The sequence below is a fragment of the Sphaerodactylus townsendi genome, linkage group LG12 (genome assembly GCF_021028975.2).
Source record: "Sphaerodactylus townsendi isolate TG3544 linkage group LG12, MPM_Stown_v2.3, whole genome shotgun sequence".
NCBI classification, from domain to species: Eukaryota; Metazoa; Chordata; class Lepidosauria; order Squamata; family Sphaerodactylidae; genus Sphaerodactylus; species Sphaerodactylus townsendi.
Window position 1 is genome coordinate 37,200,811 of NC_059436.1, and position 19,447 is coordinate 37,220,257.

Consider the following 19,447-nt stretch of genomic DNA (forward strand, 5'->3'; position numbering starts at 1 on the left):
CTTTTAACTTAATGTGGCAGAATGTTTAAGTAAGGGATGAAATATCCTAACTGTAGTTGGATTCGGCATCAGGCTACACGTGACACTGGGGAGATCTCTGATAATATCTCCCATTGTGATATCTGTCAAAATGTAAAGACTGATAAGGGGGACTGAGAGGCTGGAACAAACGGCAAGATGGGCTTTAAAATGAGAATCCATGCTGTGGTTTGGATCTGAATTGCCCATTTCCAAAAGGCCGCGGTTTACATTTTCCTTCTTTTAAAGTTTAGCTTTAGTCCTCTGTCAGAAGATGCTAGCAGGGGTGGCCAACCTATGGTGCTCCAGATGTTCATGGACTACAATTCCCATCAGCCCCTGCCAGCATGGCCAATTGCTGGCCGGGGCTGGTGGGAATTGTAGTCCATGAACATCTGGAGCACCATAGGTTGGCCATCCCTGTCTAGGGAGACCCTCGCCCTGCGTGTGACCCCTGCTTCGCTTTCAGTGATCACTTTTCGCGGCTGGGATTTCTTTTATTTCTTTTGTTTTCTTCACTTTTCAGGCGGAAAAGGCGTAACTTCAGTAAACAAGCCACAGAAATCTTGAATGAGTATTTTTACTCTCACCTCAGCAATCCCTACCCCAGTGAAGAAGCCAAAGAAGAGCTGGCAAAGAAATGCAGCATCACAGTATCGCAGGTAGGCTGGAGCTTCCACAGGTTGCTCGAGAAGAAGGGTTTCTCTCGTTGGCTGTATCCCCAATAGCATCTGGAATCTGGTCCAGCTGAGTGCAGCTAGGGAGGAGTCATTACTTCAGTCATTTATTTCCCTTCTTTCTCCTTAATGGAGAAGCCAACGGGGTTTACACCGTTCTCATCTCCTCCATGTTACCTCAAAACAACCCTGTAGAGTAGCTTAGGCTGAGTACATGTCACTGGCACAAAGTCCATCTGGCAGGCTTCCATAGCAGAGTGCATATTTGAACCTGAGTCGCCCAGATTCTAGTCCAACTACAGCGGAACCTCGGATTTCATTGGTAATCCGTCTGAAAAGAATCGATGAAAACCGAAACCGATGAAAACCGAGTCAAACTTCTCCATAGGAATCAATGTAAATCCAATTAATCCGCTCTAGGCACTCCAAAAAATGTACCCAAAACACATTTTTTGGTGAATAAACATAGTGTCTAATGCTGAAAGCAGTAACAAACAATAACACTGGGACCATCTTCAGAGCCAGTGGACCAATGTCGCACCAGAAAGCTGTCCCAGGAGGTCTGTTTCTGACACCTCTTTAAGATTTGTCTGAAATGGGGCATTGTCATTAAACAAGTTGCAGACACGACCTGCTACAGCTTTGTCCGGGTGATTTTTCTCCACAAACCCTTGCACCTTACTGCAAATCGATGAAAACCGAGACAAATTTTTCACTGAAAAAGTCAATGAAAACCTAAATTAATGAAAACAGAAGGCAATGAAAACCGAGGTTCCACTGTACTCTGAGCCCTTCTCGCTGAGGGAGAGCGGTTTACAGATTGATTAATTCATTTATACCCTGCCTTCCTCCCCTGATGGGTACCTAAAGTGGTGTCTATTATTCTCCTTTCCTCCATTTTATTCTCACAAACAACCCTGCGAGGTAGGCTAGGCTTATCGCTACACCACACTGATTTTCAGTTAGTCTTAATCTCCCATCACCACCTACCTCCAGTGATATATCAGTTAACTTTGAAGAACCTTGGGCAGTATTTTGGACACTAAATAGGAACGCTTCAAAGGAAAAGTACAGAGTTGCCTTATATGAAGCTCAGGCCTCCGTATAGTCAGCCAATGTGGCCTGCTGTGCCTCATTGCATTTGTCAGAGCCTTAGAGGGCTTTTCCCATCCTTTTTGCTTGAGGTCTGCTCACTGAGGTGACAAGGAATGATCCCAGGGCATCCTTTGTACAAACCACACATGGCACCTTTGAGCTATGGCCCTGTTCTCTTCGTAGCATAAGGTGTGGGAAGAATTAGAACTTAGCCGTTGAAGCTGCATTTGGCAATTGTACAAGAACCACAATCACTAGTGGTAATGCTCATTTATAATGGCTGCTGTATGCTCTTGGTCTGTTTGCTTTGGTCTTGCGTCCTTGATGTGTTGTGTGACACCTGGGCTCTGATTTGTGCTTCGACATCCCCTGTGAAACCCATCTTCAACCTCCCTGCCCATCAGAGAGTACAACTCTTGATTCTTTCTGTCTCATCTCTGTGAGCTTGAAGGAGCCCATGATGATCAGCATACATCAGAATTACGAACAGCAGGGTTCCCTGCAGAATTACAATAGGACAAATAGGACGGAAGCTCACTGTAGCATTAGCAGACCACTGCTCAGAATTGAGGTCAGTTAAGAGTTTTGCAGGTGGACTGAGGATGCAGAAGCATATTCACAGCTTGGCTTTTAAGTTATTCACTTGATCATCTTTCTGCATAAAAGAGTGCCCAAGGCAGCATACAACCAGAGGGGTGTGTGTGTGTGTGTGTGTGTGGGGGGGGGGTGATGGCCAGAGCAACACCTGCTCCGAGCACCTCCCCCCGCCCAATGCCCCACTTACTTTGCTGGCAGGAGCCTGCCGCAGGCCAAGAGCCACCTGACAGTGGCCCAGCCAGGCTGCTCCTTTGGCTGGCAGAGGCTCCGTCAGCTGACGGAGCAGCCTAGCTGGGTCGCCACTGGGCGCCCCTTGGCCCGTAGTGGGCTCCTGCCAGCAAGGTAAGTGGGGCACTGGGGGGGGGGTGCAGGGCGGGGCAATTCTCCCCCCCCCATGTGTCCAGCTGACGTGCGACCAGGGACATGTGACCCCACCTGCCTCTGCATACAACTAATGAGAAATGCTGATAGTCTCCTCAAACATTATTTTTTAAAACAACAGCAGCAAGAATCAGTAGTTAACTGCAGATCAGTTCAAAATGCCTGAGAGAATGTAGAATCTTATTAACTGTTCTGATGCAGCATCAGCCCACCAGCCCAGTCCAGCTTTGTAGTGTCTGCTATAATCACTAGTGTCTCTCTCAGGCTTTGGGTATGGAACGGACTCCCCTGGCACCTGATACGTGAAATGTAGTTAAAACTGGAGACACTAGGAATTGGATCTGGCTCCTTCTGCATACAAAGCCAGTATTCTACCATCAAGCCTTAGTCCAGGGGTCGGCAACCTATACCACCCAAAGAGCCATTTGGACCCATTTTCCATGGCCCTGAAGATCTACTGAGCTGGAGAGGCGGCTCCACTCACCTTTCCTTCCAGCACTGGAAGGCAGAGGTGCCGGGCAGGGAAACCCCCTTTGCCCGATGGAGTAGGCAACCCTTCTCCGTGGGGCAGAGGGGGGATGATGGCTGCTCTGGAGGGCCACTCCCACGCTACCCTCCGACCTCCAGGGGTCGGAGCGCAGCGTGGGCGTGGCCCTCCAGCCCTCCAGAGCAGCGCTGGAAGGAGAGGTGAGTGGAGGGGACACGAAAAGTGGCGCCCTCACGCATGGCGACACCTCCGGTTCAGCCCCTCCACTCACCTTTCCTTCCAGCGCTGCTCTGGAGGGCTGGAGGGACACGCCCATGCTACCCTCCGACCTCCAGGCACAGGGAGCCACAGTAAAAGGCTAAAAGAGCTGCATGCGGTTCCAGTGCCGTGGGTTGCAGACCCCTGCCTTAGTCCTTTCCCATTCTCTCCCTGAATTATATCAGTATTGGTAATTAGTTCCAAAAAATGCAATGCCACCATTGAGTGCTGCTCCAAATCCTACAGATACAGCTGCATAGATTCCAGCTGCACATTTTGGGACGCTGCCACAGGGAAGAGCAAGCCTGCTACAGTCTCTTCACAATTCCATGACGTGAAACCCCTTACCTGTCAATCAGATTGTTAGATGGGCTGGTCCGTCTCGCCTGCCATAAGCTCATTAAATCTTAATGTTGAGTCAATACATTGAAATGTATTTTTTATGGGTCAATTTTCCTTCGATTGGTTGAAGCCCCTGTGAAGCCTCTCACCCTTAGCCAATTGGAACGCAGCCCTTCGGTAACAGTTCAATGACAGCTGTTTGTGCCTTAGCAATAAAAACTCTAGTAGACAAAACGACTGAGGCACTTGGTACATTAGAAGTGTCACGGCTTTAAAATACTGCTGCAGAATCTGTGTTTGCTGCCTCAGAAGAGACAACTTTAGCTGTGGGGAGAGTTTTAGATTTCTATTCATGCCCAAGCATACAGCTTAACGACTCAGGGCTTTAAAGACATCACAGTTGTCTTTAATGTGCACCGCTTGCTGTACCAGCAGTGTTCTCAAAGACAAAGCAAAACTTGCAGCATCAGAAAACTGGAACTTTGATTTCAAGTCGCTTTGGTGGAGGAAGCTGGTGGTTATTTCTATCGGGGTGGGGGTGGGTGGGAAGAACATACATGCTTAAAGGATGCATTTTTAAATAGGCTAATTTTCAGTTTTTACTTTCAGTGCTCTTGCAAATGAAATTTGCTCCAGAACAGAACTCTCTTGTTGACAGAGTCTTCTTTTCTGCTCTCTGTTTTCTTGCTCAGTTTTTTAGTGTAGAAAATGGTGACGCTTTGTCCTTTCCTCCATTTTATTCTCACAAACAACCCTGCAAGGTAGGCTAGGCTTATCGCTACACCACACTGATTTTCAGTTAGTCTTAATCTCCCATTACCACCAACCTCCAGCGATGTATCAGTTAACTTTGAAGAACATTGGGCAGTATTTTGGACACCAAAGAGGAACTTTTTGGTTTGCTTTTTTGGTTTGGTTTTAGGATCTTCCGAGAGCTTTTTCAAGATTTCTCTGGAATCTGCATCTGTTCCCTCGTTCCCGTGCGTGCCTGCTTCAGAGGATCCCTTTGGGGTGTGCTGTAACTTCAAAAGGGCACCTGGGTCCAGTGTGACTCCTTTTATTTCTGTTGTAGCTGCTTGTGTAACTTCATAACCTGAAGTTGAGGATAAACAGCTTTTAAAGTTGTGCAGTTCATGCTGGCCAACACATTAAGTTGCAGTCCGGCTCCTTTACGTAAATGTCTGGCGGGATCTTATGTAGCTGTCTTACCTACCCATTGGCCCATTTAGCCAGTCACAACAATATTTGGCTGTTAACGTAGTTCTTTCAGTTCAGAGTTCTTTTTGCACATTGTCTTTGCAACAGCGCTCCTCCACTGAGGAGGCTGGTTTGCCTAAGACGAACTAGAGGTAAGATTCTGAACCAGGAACTTTTCAGATCACATCATGTGTGTATTTGCTTGTTTTTAGGACATTTTTGTCTTCTGCAAATGTAATCTCTGCTTTATCCAGAAGCAGAATGGCTAGGGGAAAGTGGGGGGGATGCTAACCCTTTCATCCCCTGCCATTTTTCTCACTGCGTGGTTACCTGAATGATTTGTGGCCCTGCTGAGAAAAACTTATAGGTGCCCTTATTTTTAACCCAGTGGAAATAAAAGTCGCTTTTTGAATGAGAAAAAAATGATGGTGGAGGATAGAGCTATCGTTCCTAGAGAGAGAGAAAGAAAGAAAGTTTTCTTTTATTGATTGATTGATTGATTGATTGATTGATTGATTGATTGATTGATTCGTTTTCTATACCGCCCAATTCCCAGAGGACTCAGGGCGGTGTACAACATAAAACCTACTACAACCAAACAGGGAGCATGATTAATAAATTACAAATATACAGGCTCCATCCATTTAAAATATTGCTAAATCCCTGTAAAAACAGCAGATTAATATAAAGAATAACAGTTTACGATAAAAAGACGTCCAGCAAAACCCAGATTTAAAACCTTCTCCAAGAGGGGGAGAACGGCAGTCCCCTTAACATAAGGGACCTTGGTGGAATAGGAGCGAGGGGGCACCTCATTCATCGGCTGATCACTCCAAAGGCACTGTGGAACAACTCGATCTTACAGACCCTGCGGAATTAACTCAAATCCCGCAGGGCCCGGACAGCTTGTGGAAGAGTGTTCCACCAGGCTGGGGCCAGAGCTGTGAAGGTCCTGGCCTGTGTGGAGGCCAGCCGCATCATTGAGGGGCCGGGGACCACCAGCAGATTGGCCTCTGTTGAGCGCAGAGGCCGAGCAGGGACAATCCGAAAAGCCTGCATTTGAAAAAGAACAAAAGTTGTTTAAAGTAGACACAAAATAAAAATACAGCATGCAGTTAAGCTCTCAGAAGATAGCATTGATGCGGCATAGTGGCCCTGACTGGAAGCAGCTTCAAGGCTTTTCAGATGGAGGAAGGTCCTTCCCAGCCCTGTTGCTTCACACCTATTGCTCACTGGACCTGCTGAACATAATTCCTGGAGCTGCATATGTGCAAAGCAGCAGCTTTGCTACTGAGGTCCAGGAGGTCTGTCACAAATCTCCATCACCTTTTTTGGGACATCATATGCTGGACCAGCTAGCTCAGTGACGGCGAACCTTTTTGAGACCGAGTGCCCAAACTGCAACCCAAAACCCACTTATTTATCGCAAAGTGCCAACCCGGCAATTTAACCTGAATGCTGAGGTTTTAGTTTAGAAAAAAATGGTTGGCTCTGAGGCGTGCGTTACTCGGAAGTAAGCTTGGTGGTCGTCGGTGGCTTTGTGTTGAATCACCCGCGCAACTCTTCCAATGGGTGAATCACGACCCTAGGAGGGTTTACTCAGAAGCAAGCCCCATTGCCAGCAACCGGGCTTACTCCCTGGTAAAGGATCACGCTTTAGTTCTTCGCATGAAAATCAGTGGGGTTTAACAGCGCTTAACAGGGTTACCTACACTGCTTCCCCAAAACCACGTCTTAGGTTTAATGCTAATAATCGAGCCCAGCGGCCCAGGCCAGCCTAGGTGTGTGTGTGTGTGGGGGGGCAACTCTGTTTGCACGTGCCCACAGAGAGGGCTCTGAGTATCACCTCTGGCATCCGTGCCATAGGTTCACCACCACTGAGCTAGATCAGGGGTGTCCAACTCTGGTGCTTCAGATGTTCATGGACTACAATTCCATGGCCAATTGGCCATGCCAGCAGGGGCTGATGGGAACTGTAGTCCATGTATATCTGAAGCGCCAGAGTTGCCCTTGGTCTGACCCAACTAATTCTTTTTTAGTTCTGAGGCAGGGGTCACCAGACTTTTTGAGCTTGTGGGCACCTTTGGGTCTCTCACACAGCACTGTGGGGACACTTTCTCATTGTTGTAGAGCGTTTATGCTCACAAGTCTGGACACTGCCCCTTTAGCAGTCTTATATGGGAGGAAGAACTTCCATGCCTTATTCAAAACAGGCTCTGCCAACATATTTGAAAAAGGTTGACTCTTCATCCCTCACTATAATTCCTAAGGTAAGATGCCAATCTCCTTTGCAGAGAGCTCTTCCTGCCAGTATCAGGCTGTGTGTGTCTGAACATACACTTTGAAGGTTTGCAGGTTCTTTTGAAATGATTCACAGTGTAGCCTTCAAAGGGAACTTTCTCTCGTATAATTAAGACCCAGTGTGGGATTTAGTTAATAGCTCTCCAATGCAGTCATGCTAGGTTTCGGCAATGGGGGCACACAGCTTTTTTCTCAAGGAGGAGTAGAAACCCCCTTCGGGGGGGGGGGGACTGTTCTTCATTGTCTTATATGCAGCAAAGAGAAACTCACAGGCCATGAACTACTCAGCTGCATCAGCAAGAGCAATGAAAATCTGTTACAGGGTTGCGGTAAAGGTTACGACTGGGAAGTAGCGATGTTGCCGTTTGTTACCTCTGTTGGCTTTGGTAACAGATCTGAAATGTTAAGTTCACTGTGATACAGACATTCAGCCCTTTACAACTCACTGCACTGATAAACATAAAATTAACCTTCTTCTCCTCTCTGTAATTAAGAAATTTTGTAGAAGTGAACGTGAGCCTGCAGGGCCCTGTGGAAAGCTCCCCCCCCCTTCTCTCAAGATCTCTTTCCCCTCTTTTTGCACTTAGTCATTATCCCTCCTACTCCACAGCTGGCTGCAGCTGCTCGCACCACCAAGTAGTTGTTGTCCTGGGGGCAACAACAAACTGCAAGTCGACTTCTTTTTCTCCCCTTCTCTTCCTCGGAGCCAAAACTTGGGAGGCTTCATAGCAGTCTGTGCAAGCGATTTGCCCCGTGGCTGTTTTGTTCGTACACATGCACAGCTGAAGCGGCCAGACCCACAGTCCTGTGCAGTACTGGGGGAGGGGGGAATACCCCCTCCTTTGCGTAAACACAAGAGCCTCCTGTTGTGGCTCCATTGGACAAGCTAAACAGCCCCAGGGTGGGTTGTTTCCACTCCACTTCTTCATGCGCTCCTAAAGCTCTTTCCTAGACTCAGGCCTTCTGGCTGATGGGAAAACTTGAGCTGGTAGCTGCTAATTAGAATTTAAAAGTGAGATTCATGTACGATATATTTCCGTCGTATGCACTGTGCAGTTCCACGCTCAGAAGCAGCAGAGGACAAAAGCCTGGTCATGTAGAAAGCCGTGACTCCTTTGCGACTGTGGATGGAGTGCCAGGCCATGGAACAGGGGTTGATGCCTTCCTCCATGAGGGATGGAGAACTGCCCATTTCATTCAGAGGTTTTGCACCCTAGTTAAGTGCGGATGGAAACTTTAGCGCAGGCACGGAGATCCCTCATTTGTCGGGACTAGGAGCAAAATAATCGCTGGGCTGAGTCGCAGGGTCCTTAGATCATGGGTCCCTCCTCTCTCTCCCCCCCGCCCCATTCAGCTAGAAGCTGATTGACAGGCTGTTAACTTCCTGTTGTGGGTTTTCTGGGCTATATTTTTCTGGGTGTCCCGGGCAGTGGTGGGATTCAAACATTTTAACAACAGGTTCTGATGGTGGTGGGATTCAAATAATGACTGTTAAAAAGTATTAAAAATATTTTTAATATCACTTTTTTATTTTAAGTATTAAAGTATTTTAAGTATTAAAGTATTTTAAGTATTAAAAAAGTGATATTTTAAATTTTAACAACAGGTTCTACAGAACCTTCGGAACCCCCTGAATCCCACCTCTGATGGGCCACGGTCGGGTAGTTGTTGCTTCTAAAGTTTTGCCAGCATCTATGACTGCTGTCTTCAGAGGTGTGTCATGGACTAAATGTTAGGAGCCAAAACTACCAGACCAGGGCCACCCAGCCCAGAAAATCCACAACTGCCCGTTGATTCCAGCCATGAAAGTCTTCAACAGTGCATGAAAGGGGAGAGTGACTAGACCAGATTAACTCAGTAGGCTTCATGGATTTGAATCTAGCTCTTCCCAATGTAGAGCAATGCATTCAAAGGCTGCTGTTTTTTAAGATTAATTCTGAATGTTATTTCAGTTTTAAGAGGGTGGGGGGGGGAGTAGTTTTAGAAAGAGGGGATGAAATGTCTTCTGCAGAGAGAACTGTTGCCTGTGGTTTGGACCTTTCTGCTCAGCCTGTGTTGCAGAAGATTAACCATTGTTTACTTTTCAGTTATCAAGGCTGTGAGATAGATGGCTTGTGCCTCTGAAGCTGAGTTTCTTGGGGTGGGGGTGGGGCTATTCCTGTTGTTGTACTCCCTACCAAGGGGCAGAGTCCTTGCCAGAAGTGTGTGACTTCAGTTGAGGGGTGACGAAGAGGGTGGGGGGAAAGAAGAGACATGCATTTTAATCTGTAAACACAATGCAGGAAAACTGTGGCTTCCCTCATACTTACTTGTTTTGTGCAGAGTAGAACTGACTTGTTGTTTAATTACGTGGGACCGGTGTGTGTTCTGCCACTAATATTTTAAAATTAAGAGCAGTGTTACATATTGTAACATGTAGTTTGGCCTTCGTTGGTTTACTTCAAGATCCATCCATATAATGGCAGAGCTTGAGGGTCTTCACACTGGAACGTAATAGTGAGGCATGTTCCGGGTTCTTTGCATTCCTCCTGTGTGATCTTGAGACTACCAGGAGTCCTGAATGTTCTGATCTGCAGTGTTAATACACTGTTAATGTACATGTTTTTTGGTGCACAAAGCGTTTTACAACTTTGGCATTCCTAACACAAGCTGAATTGCAAGATCCAGTTAGAGTAGTGGTTCTCAACCCTTTAATACAGTTCCTCATGTTGTGGTGACCCCCAACCCTAACATTTATCCATTTTACAGATGGAGAACACTAGTGCAGAAAGTCTTTGGTGACTCCTGTGAAAGGATCGTTTGACGCCCAAAGGGGTCCCAACCCCCAGGTTGAGAACCACTGATTAGAGCTACAAATGCTCTGTCGATTATTCACAGGGATACTTCAGGGAGGAAATGCCCGTAAAATTTCTGTTTGCATTTTTTAAAGCTCAGTTATTTTGGTTTTGATTCTCATTGGGAATGCAGTCTTCTTCTTTTTCTGTCCCATCCCCCACCCATCCCCCCACCCCACCACACACAAACACACAGGCTTACTGTGCTGTGAGCAGGAGTGGCTGCATCCCCCCAAAAGCCAATCCCAGCACTGGGCAGTGGAGAGAGAATCTTTCAGTCCACCTCCCTCAGTGACACCCTGAATTCACTAGGGGTGGCAGGATGAAAGCTACCATATTCGTTTCCTGCCTATTGGCCAGCAGGCACCCTGGATAGTTCCGCCTGGCTGTTAACACAAGTAGCAGCAGCTCATAGCATTGGAGGGAGAGGGGTAAGGAAAAAGGAGGGAGTCTCCTCCTCCTCCCCCGCAACTCCAAGGCAACAAATGGCTGATTAGCATTCATTGTGTTTCTCCTTCTTTTTCTTTGCCCCATTGTTCCATTGAATGGAACAAATGGACTTCAAGGATTTATTTCTTCACTTCTGTGGAAAGAAATTCACATCCCTACTTTGCGAGCAGAAACTGTCCTGTTCACTGACCTTCTCTGGAAAAAGTACTTTCAAATGCTGGAGGAGTAGCCATGGTAGTCTGTAAGCTAGGTCCACAGGCTGCCATGGCATGCCAAAAACGAAGGTACCTCAGGAATCGCTGGATTTTCAAGTCGGTTTTCCTGTGTTCGCCACGTGTTTCCTATGGGAGGGATTCCAGAATCACCCCTGTGGCAGAAGATAGTTTTATTCCATAGCCCCTCAGACTTAGCTGTGGTAAAACAAATGCACCTCCGTGTTACAATTTCCAGATTTCATAATGCATTCCATTTAATTAGGGGCAGAGAATGAAAGTACCCACTTCAAATAATCAAGCAGAAGCACAGCAGAATTTTTTGCCTGCTCTTTGTGATCCATAAATTTGACGCTTCCCCTGGTTTTTCGATAACAATGCTTCAGTGACCACCGATCCTGTCACAGATCAAATGTGCGTCTCCCGCAAGTAATAGTCCTTGTCAGGGAAAAAAAAGAGAGAGTTGGAGCTACCATCTCCACACAGTTGTGCATCTTGATTTAAGTAATTTGTTGTCCTTTTTTATTTAACATTGTAATTAACATGATAAATAAGTGCAAGGGTATTGTTTGAAATGTAATATACAGTTAAGCCCAATTAATTAATTGGCCTTCAGTGATTGGGAGCAGAATGATGTTCTCTGGGTTTTTTTTTTTAATGTGAAGAGATGGTTTGTTTTAATGAAAAATGTGCCACTAAATAGCTTTATTTTTTCTCCCTGCCACAAAACTTCTTATTCTTTCATCTTGTCAAGCCAAGAAAGACTTGGGAAGATCAATACCCGGAGTGATGGTATCAAGTAGCATTTTTGAGCACCCTAACAAAGCATTCATTTGGGTATCATTTTATTTCGTTCTTGCTTTCTTAAAGCAGCAGTTTCCAAACTGCCTGTTAGAGGATCCTGGGATTCTTTGGGTGTTTATTTGTGGTTCCTTAAGAAGCTTCCTCGAAAGATAACGTGGCTACCGCTACTGATCTTCCCTTTTAATGTGCATTGCTGGTTGTTTTCTAGGCATCACACTGCTAATTTCATTGGGTAACAAAGAGGCTCTAGAGCAGGGGTGTCAAACTCATTTGTTACAGATCTGGATGCGATTGGGGATGGGGGTGACTGCCTCAGCTGGCCCCAGAATGGCACGGGGGTGGGGGGGGATAGGTGTGCATCCCGCAGCAGGTTGGGGTGGCTGTTCTGAGAGGTCTTATCAGGCCTGTGAGCCAGCTGAGGCAACCCCGCTTCCCAATCTGACTTAGTGAGTCCCAGCAGGGGAAGGAGTATTCTCAGCTAGTTTATGGGCCTGATAAGCCCTTTCAAAGGCCCCGATCTGGTCCCTAGACCTCATGTCATAGAGCAGCAGTCTTCAACCTGTGGCTCTCCAGATGTTCATGGACTACAATTCCCATCAGCCCCTGCCAGCATGGCCAAGTGGCAGGGCTGATGGGAATTGTAGTTCATGAACATCTGGGGGGGGGCATAGTTTGAAGACCCCTGTTCTAAACTAATAATTAAATGCAGTAGGGGATGGGGACCAGGGGATGGGGCGGTTTATAAATCAAAAAAATAAATAAATAAAAATATTTGGCATTATGATGTTGTTCCCTCTTCCCAAACATGCACATGTGTTCACACTGGCAATCTTACTACCTTATGATGTCTCCCACCAGATCCCTGTTTTATTGTTCTTACATAAACTGTGCATGCACACGCTTGTGGTATAATGTTTACCTTTAACTCCTGGTTAAGCAGTTCAATAAATCAGCCTCCTGTTTATGGAATGGGAGGCTATGAGTGCCCTGATTTTGAGGTGCCAATTATTTGCCCAGATTCAAGTCAAGAGTCCATCTGTTTCCATCAGTGGCCACTCAGATATCTCAGAAGCCCCAGAGCCGGGACATGGGGGCAAAGCCTGCCCTATTAAGTCCCACAGAGCAACTGTTAATCAGAAGTGCACTGGACATGGAAATTTCATTTAGCCATCGTAAATAATAGCTGCTGATATACCTGATCCAAGAATTCTGGATCTTGTTTTTAAATAAGCTAATAGCTCCACTGGAGCAAGAATAGATGACAGTTTTGCAGTTTTCTCTTATGGGCTATCCTCTGCTTCTAAGTCTCTTTTTGCGCCCAAAATTATTAAATAGTTCTCTCCTGGCCGAGTATGGCCTAGAAATTCCAGAATCACTGGGACCAGGAAAGGAGGACTCTAGGGAAGAGAAAAAGGTACTAATTAACTTTTATCTGATCCAGGCCGATTTTCTCAGTGTCCTACTTTGTGTTTCCCTACTCTTACACTTCAGGAATCCAGAGTGGTTCCCATGAGCACTTTTTGTGTGTGTTGCGGACCGTTGCTGTTAAAGCATCATCATCACCATTATTTTGGGCTTCAAAAGGGTATCCTAGCAACAGCAGCTCACGTATCTTCTGCCCGGAGTTTCCAGTTAAGCATCAAGGCAAGGGCAGCTGCAGACCGAAGCCAGGACTGTGCACTACCAGAGATGCAGGCTTGCTACTGAACACACTTCGTGTGCTATTCTTCCCACCAACCTCCATGACATACATTAGTTTTTTTTATCATTTGGTGAAGTGTCCTGTAGTCTCTTCCCCCTGACCACAAGCTGCAGCTGAACAGCAAAGAGGGTGGAAGGCTTCTGTATTACAGTAGAAGCTTGATGAAGGGTGCAGCCTTTGGTAATGTGTAGTTCTACTTTTAATTTGGGTGCTGTTTTGCTACTCCTAGTACAATGGCTACCCCATGGCTCTCGCATTTTTTAATTCTTAGCCATCTTCCAAGGAGCTCAAGAAAAAGAAGAGTTGGATTTATATCCCCCCTTTCTCTCCTGCAAGGAGACTCAAAGGGGCTTACAAATGCCTTTCCCTTCCCCCCCTCACAACAAACACCCTGTGAGGTGGGTGGGGCTGAGAGAGCTCCGAAGAGCTGTGACTAGCCCAGGGCACTGTGCATGATCCCGCTCTCTCCCATTGTGGCCACACAACAATTATGCAAGTTAGGTCATGTGACTAGGTTTAGGTAATCTAGTAAACGTTATGGCTGAGAAGTGATGTGGATCTGAGCCTGTCTGGTCCTATCCAACCCTCTGGTAATGGCAGTGTGCAGAGGTGTCAAACATGCAGCCCGGAGCCAGATTCAGCCCCTCCAGAGGGCTTATCCCTGCTCCTGATCTGGTTGGCAAGCCCATGGGAGTAAGGAGGGGGTCTCATAAACCCTCTCAAGCTGAAGTAGCCACTCCCCCAGTGCTAGTCTGGACTGGGAGCCTGCTGGTGCTTGCCAGCCGAGGCAGTTGCATTTATGTTATATCCGGCCCTCGTACCAAATGAGTCTGACCCCCCTGACTTAGTGTGCAGTTCAGCCTTTGCAAAGAGCCTAGGCCTTGCTCCACCCAGTGATAGGGACCCCTAGGCTTCCAAGGAGCTGCAGTAGGGGGAAAAAACAACCCAGGATGTTCTTGAGGTGCCAAGGAAAAAGAGAAGTCCTTGAAAAACATGCATAAATCCCCCTTTTAGTGAGTGACGCCTTCCCATATAGGCGTAAGCAGAACCTTTGTCAAGGTTAGACTGCAGCTTCCCTTTGACTTGATTTAGATTTCTTTATTGTCTTTTGTGGTAATGGTTAAAATAATGCACAGTGACATTTTTTTTACATTACCTTTTTAAAAAGCAACACCGCTGCTTATGACTGCAATTCTACTTTTGCGTCCTCTTAATTTTCGTTTTAATTGAGCCTTAAGTTCTGTTGCCGAATAACACCAAGATAGAGCCATTAGAAGTTCTAGAAAGGTTCTTTGGGGGCACAAGCCCTGCGTAAGGCGGGGGCCCCTTCAGTCAGGTAGGCAGCCTGAAACAGGTAACATGACATTTGCCTCTGGGTCCGTAACCAGGTTTTTGGGCAGAGGCTCTTCCTCCTCTACGCAAGTCACCATTGTATTTGGCACCAGAGTAAGTGAGCAGGGATTTACGCAATGTGCAGTGTTCTCCCAAAGCAAAGCCCCCAAACATTTTAATGGCTTTTTTTACATTGTTGTTTTAATCGTATGCTGCCACAAGCCGGGCTCTGAAGAAACCACACAGAAATATCCTAAATAAATAAATTCCGAACTAATGTGATGTTTCTGTTTAGAGGTAAAATGATCAAAGTTAAATTTCTGCTGTCAGGAGAAGTGGGAATCCGAACCTTCCTGCTCCGGGGATATGATCCGTCTCTGTGCATTTCCTTCGTTCTCCAGGGCACACGTTCCTATTCCTTACTCTGAAGCCCTTTGATTACGATTATGTCAGAGTAAATGCCCAGGTGCCTCTGTTTGCTACAAATGAACACACCAACATTTTTTTAAAAGAAGGAAGCAAAAATGTTTTGCAGTTGCTTGGCGGCTACAAAAAAAAAATGTTTTTCCTTTCTTTTCCCCCTAGCTGGCAAAAAAGATTAGCTGGAGCTGCAAGGCAGCTTTTTGTGGGGGGTGGGGGTTAGGAGCAGGGGGGCAAGGGATAGCTCGGGGGTAGCCATGGCTTCGATTGCTGCCAGTTGCTCTTGCGTACCAGACAGCAGGCAGAGCTTGTGTCTTGTCCGTAAGTGCATTTATGAAGGACCATGGAGATGGGAATTCTTTTGCTCAGGCAGTTGAATCCTGACATCTGCCGAGCATAGCTCCAGGACTACAGGCTCTCCCAGAAGGATTGTGTGCAGTTGTATGTTTTAATAAGTGGACAACTTGTGTCCTTTCCTTCTCCTTTTCTTTTTAGTGGTTGGCACCGAAGGCTAGGGGGCGAAAGAAAGCAGCCCGGCACAGGTATTCATTTGGATGTGGTATGCAGGTTAAACATAACGTATGATCCACTGCTCCTTTCATTGCTTCCAATTAAACCTTGCTTGTTAGTTTAACCTCTAGGTAATCCCATCAAACAACGGATGTCAAGGCAACACTGCCCACAGTGGCTTTGGATGAGTGGCCATTAATTTTAATTGCCTTGATATTAAAGATTAAGAAGTAGGGGGACTAGCAGGGTGGAAACGATCCGGCGTCAAGCAAATCCATTCGCCGAGCCTTCCCCAGGCTGCAGGGATATTAAAATTTTACTGTGAGAATTAAACAAGCCTTTATTAGTGATGGCTGTTGTTTGATTGGTCCAGAGGTGTGCATCAACACCCGATTCTTATATATCCGCGGACAATATGGTTGACGTATAGAGATTCTGCAATTATGAAACTGTTAATAAAGCCATAATTGGATTGTCCACAGTAATTATTTGCTGGGTTTCATTAATGTATTATTGCTTCCTGACTGACAAGGTAATATTAAGTGCAATATATACAATACAGCAGTGCATTGTCTTGGGAACACAGCATGTAAAGGAGATGCACCTTCACTTGCTGCATTTCAAATTGCTGTGGGGCTTTCATTAATATGTTAAAGTAAATGCCACAATTTTGGAGCAAAGAGAGAATTCTGCCCCCCTTTTTTTAATCCGTGCAATTTGAATGACCCAGTCCTGGCTTTGAAACCATATTGTGGCTTCCCCGGAGAATAGCAACGTTGCTTGGAAGCCAGAAAGTTTAATATATACAGGGATGCATTTGTTGAGAAATTGTCTTCATTCAAATGGGACTGATTGTGATACAGAGCAGTATGGTGGCTGACAAAGCCCAAACCTGTCATCTTTGATGGACCTCCTGGAAGATGGGTGGGCTTGAGGAATGCCTGTCAAAAAGCACAGAATGAGCGTTTTTTTTTAAAAAAAAATCCCTCTGTTTTTTTTCACTGAAGGCTCAAAGCTAATTTTTGCCTGTGATGTATTGTTCCTAAGCTTATGGCATCAAGGCAAAGTCCTACCTAGTTTAGCTTGACAAAGGTTGCTCACAGATTGGGGATTTTACCCATGCTTAGCTCTCCTATGACATCAGAGCAGCTAAGCTAATGGTAGCCAGAGGCAGAGGGGCCTCTGTTTGCCTGATGTCAGGCCGGGTCAGCTGCTCCCAGTTAGGTGACACTGGGTTGCTATGAACAAGGCTGGAGCTTGGAGAACAGTTCTCGAATGTGGACTGCTTCAATGGAAACCACAACATCCTGGCAGCTTAGAGAGTCAGAATGGTCTAGTGGAGAGAATGTTAAAACCTTGCTTAACCCAAGTGTTTGAACATAAAGACTTTCACATGCCTTGAACTTGTAGCGCGCACAATACAATTCTAGCTGCATCCTAAGCTGAGCCTGCTTGGCCTTCTCCTGAACTGCTGTGATGTTGTATGCTGGGGAGGTACAGCTGGAAAGGTGGGGGAAGTGAAGGCAGTGGACTGCATTGGGGAATCTGCATGCAACCATCTAGCTGTTAAAACACTGCCCTTCTCCTAGTGCACTTCTCGCCAACGCTTCATTAGAAAATCACTGCTTGAGAGTGCAGTCTAGATTTTTGGGGGTGGCGGGGAGAGAGCTGTGCTGCCTTCAAAAAGGCTCTACGCACAGTGGTGGGATCAAAAATTTTTAATAACAGGTTCCGATGGTGGTGGGATTCAAACAGTGGGCCGCCGCACACGCTCACCTCCAGTCCCTATTGGGCAGGTTGCTTTAATAACCCCTTCTCGGCACTCAGAAAAAATTAGTAACCACTTCTAGAGAAGTGGTGAGAACTGGTTGGATCCCACATCTGTCTATGCACCCAAAGAGCCCCACAGAGGAAACAGACTTACCCCACTGTATTTGTGACATAAGTCTGAGGTCTACACCAGGAGTGTTCCCAGCGTGAAAGATCAGTGGAAGCTGACTAAAGTCGGCTCCACCGTTGGGAATGCTCCCAGTATGCCCCTAGCCAGGCTCACCTACAGTTTTAGGCTGCCGCAACTCTGCAGGGCACAGGCTTTTCTGGGTCAGGCCCCACAGAGCTCCATGGCACCCGCCCACTTCCCAGTTCGCCCTCCCCACTAGCCCAAGGGCCACTTACACCAGCGAGGTGGGGAAACACGTCAGCACAGCCCTGTCCTAGCTTTGAGAGGCGATTCCCCCCTCCCGCCAGATTGGGCTGCCCAATTATCATCACTGCGTTTGCAGCATCAACCAGAATTACAGCAATCCTTGCCTTCATGTCACACCTATCAGTATACTGACAGCCAAAAGGAAAATGTTCCCGTCTGTGCAGCTTTAGAAGGAAAGAAGGGTCAGGAACAAACATGGGTCTGCAGAGAAGATCAACACCCAGCAGTCTCCCACCTGCAGCTGCCTAACTGTCTTGCTAGCCCAGGGGCCTGCAACCTGCGGCTCTCCAGATGTTCATGGACTACAATTCCCATCATGCTGGCAGGGGCTGATGGGATTGGTAGTCCATGGACATCTGGAGAGCCGCAGGTTGCAGACCCCTGTGCTAGCCACTTTCTCACCATTTTGATGGACATTCCTCCTGTGAATAATTATGATGATTTCCTAAATTACAACTGCGATAGATGTGTTTGGCCAAGGACTTTCCTTGTCATGAAACTGGTGCCCTGGTATGGATGCAAGAGCTCACAGCCTTGGCTCCTGGCGAGAGGGGGAGTCTTTCCTAGTTATTTACTACAGCTAGTAATTACGAATGTTCTCCTAATGACCAAGCCTGGAAATAGTTTCTGCATGCCGTTTTCCCAGAGGCTTTGTTTCATCTGCTCCGTCCGTGACCTTTGGTCGGGTTAATAGGTAGAGCTTTAGAAACTGGCTTGGCAGCAGCATAGCCATTTTCAAAGGGCGATGACAAAGCAGCATTTCATCTGTTTATTGATTTATTTTAGCCCTCTCTTTTCACAGCGGACCAAGCTCAATCCTGTTGGCAGTGCTGCCAAGGTTGTTCCAGCCCCTCAAACCAAGAACAATTGCATTCCCCCCCAGAACAATTGCATTCCCTTGTTCTCTCCCTCATCTTAGCACCACTTTTATTTCCTCTTTTCAGCTTTCAGACCTAATGATCTTTTCCTTGGCAAAAACTTTGTTTCATGTATTGTCGAAGGCTTTCGCAGCCAGAATCACTAGGGTGTTGTGGTTTTTCCGGGCTGTACGGCTGTATTCCGGTAGCATTTTCTCCTGACGTTTCGCCTGCATCTGTGGCTGGCGTCTTCAGAAAAAGTTTTGTTTCAGTTTGGGTGGGGGGGGGGGGATTGTCTACACTCTGGCAAAGTTCAAAATGGCTGCTGGTGTGAAAGTAGAGCCAGAAGGACTTAGCCACAGGTATCTGAACTGAATCACTTCAAGGAGAGCAGGGAGCAGCCAAGCATTCTTTGCTTATCCATAGATCCAGTGCAACCTAAGAACTTTCTCCATCCAGCTTCCTATATGTGGCAAGGGACATCAGAACAAGAGAAGGAAGTAATTGGGGACTCCTCCCTTCAGGCCTGGACCAAGGTCCAGCTAAGAGCTTTTCCCTTCAGCTTCCAAATGCCGTTGGTGAGGCCGTCAGATGTGTGGTCGGATGTTAACAAGCACTCCTCCATCTAGGCTAGATTTGAATTCTCCGCCTTCCTTCTGAATCTCTAATGTTAATTGTCATTTGTGGTTTTGATGCAGCTTTGCAAGTCAATTGTTGGCTGAAATGTGGAATAAAAATGTAATACATGTTCAAAGGCAACATGTGGT

The 19,447-nt window shown here is 46.6% G+C and overlaps 1 protein-coding gene across 5 annotated transcripts in view; it reads left to right on the top strand.

Moving 5' to 3' along the window:
- PBX3 (PBX homeobox 3) overlaps nucleotides 1–19,447 on the top strand; it is a 216,832-nt gene that overhangs the window by 182,779 nt on the left and 14,606 nt on the right. For all 5 annotated transcript variants that reach the window (XM_048512551.1, XM_048512552.1, XM_048512553.1 and 2 more), the window contains one exon: nucleotides 545–680. In XM_048512551.1, coding sequence (XP_048368508.1) covers nucleotides 545–680 — 136 coding nt within the window. The remainder of the gene's footprint in view (nucleotides 1–544; nucleotides 681–19,447) is intronic.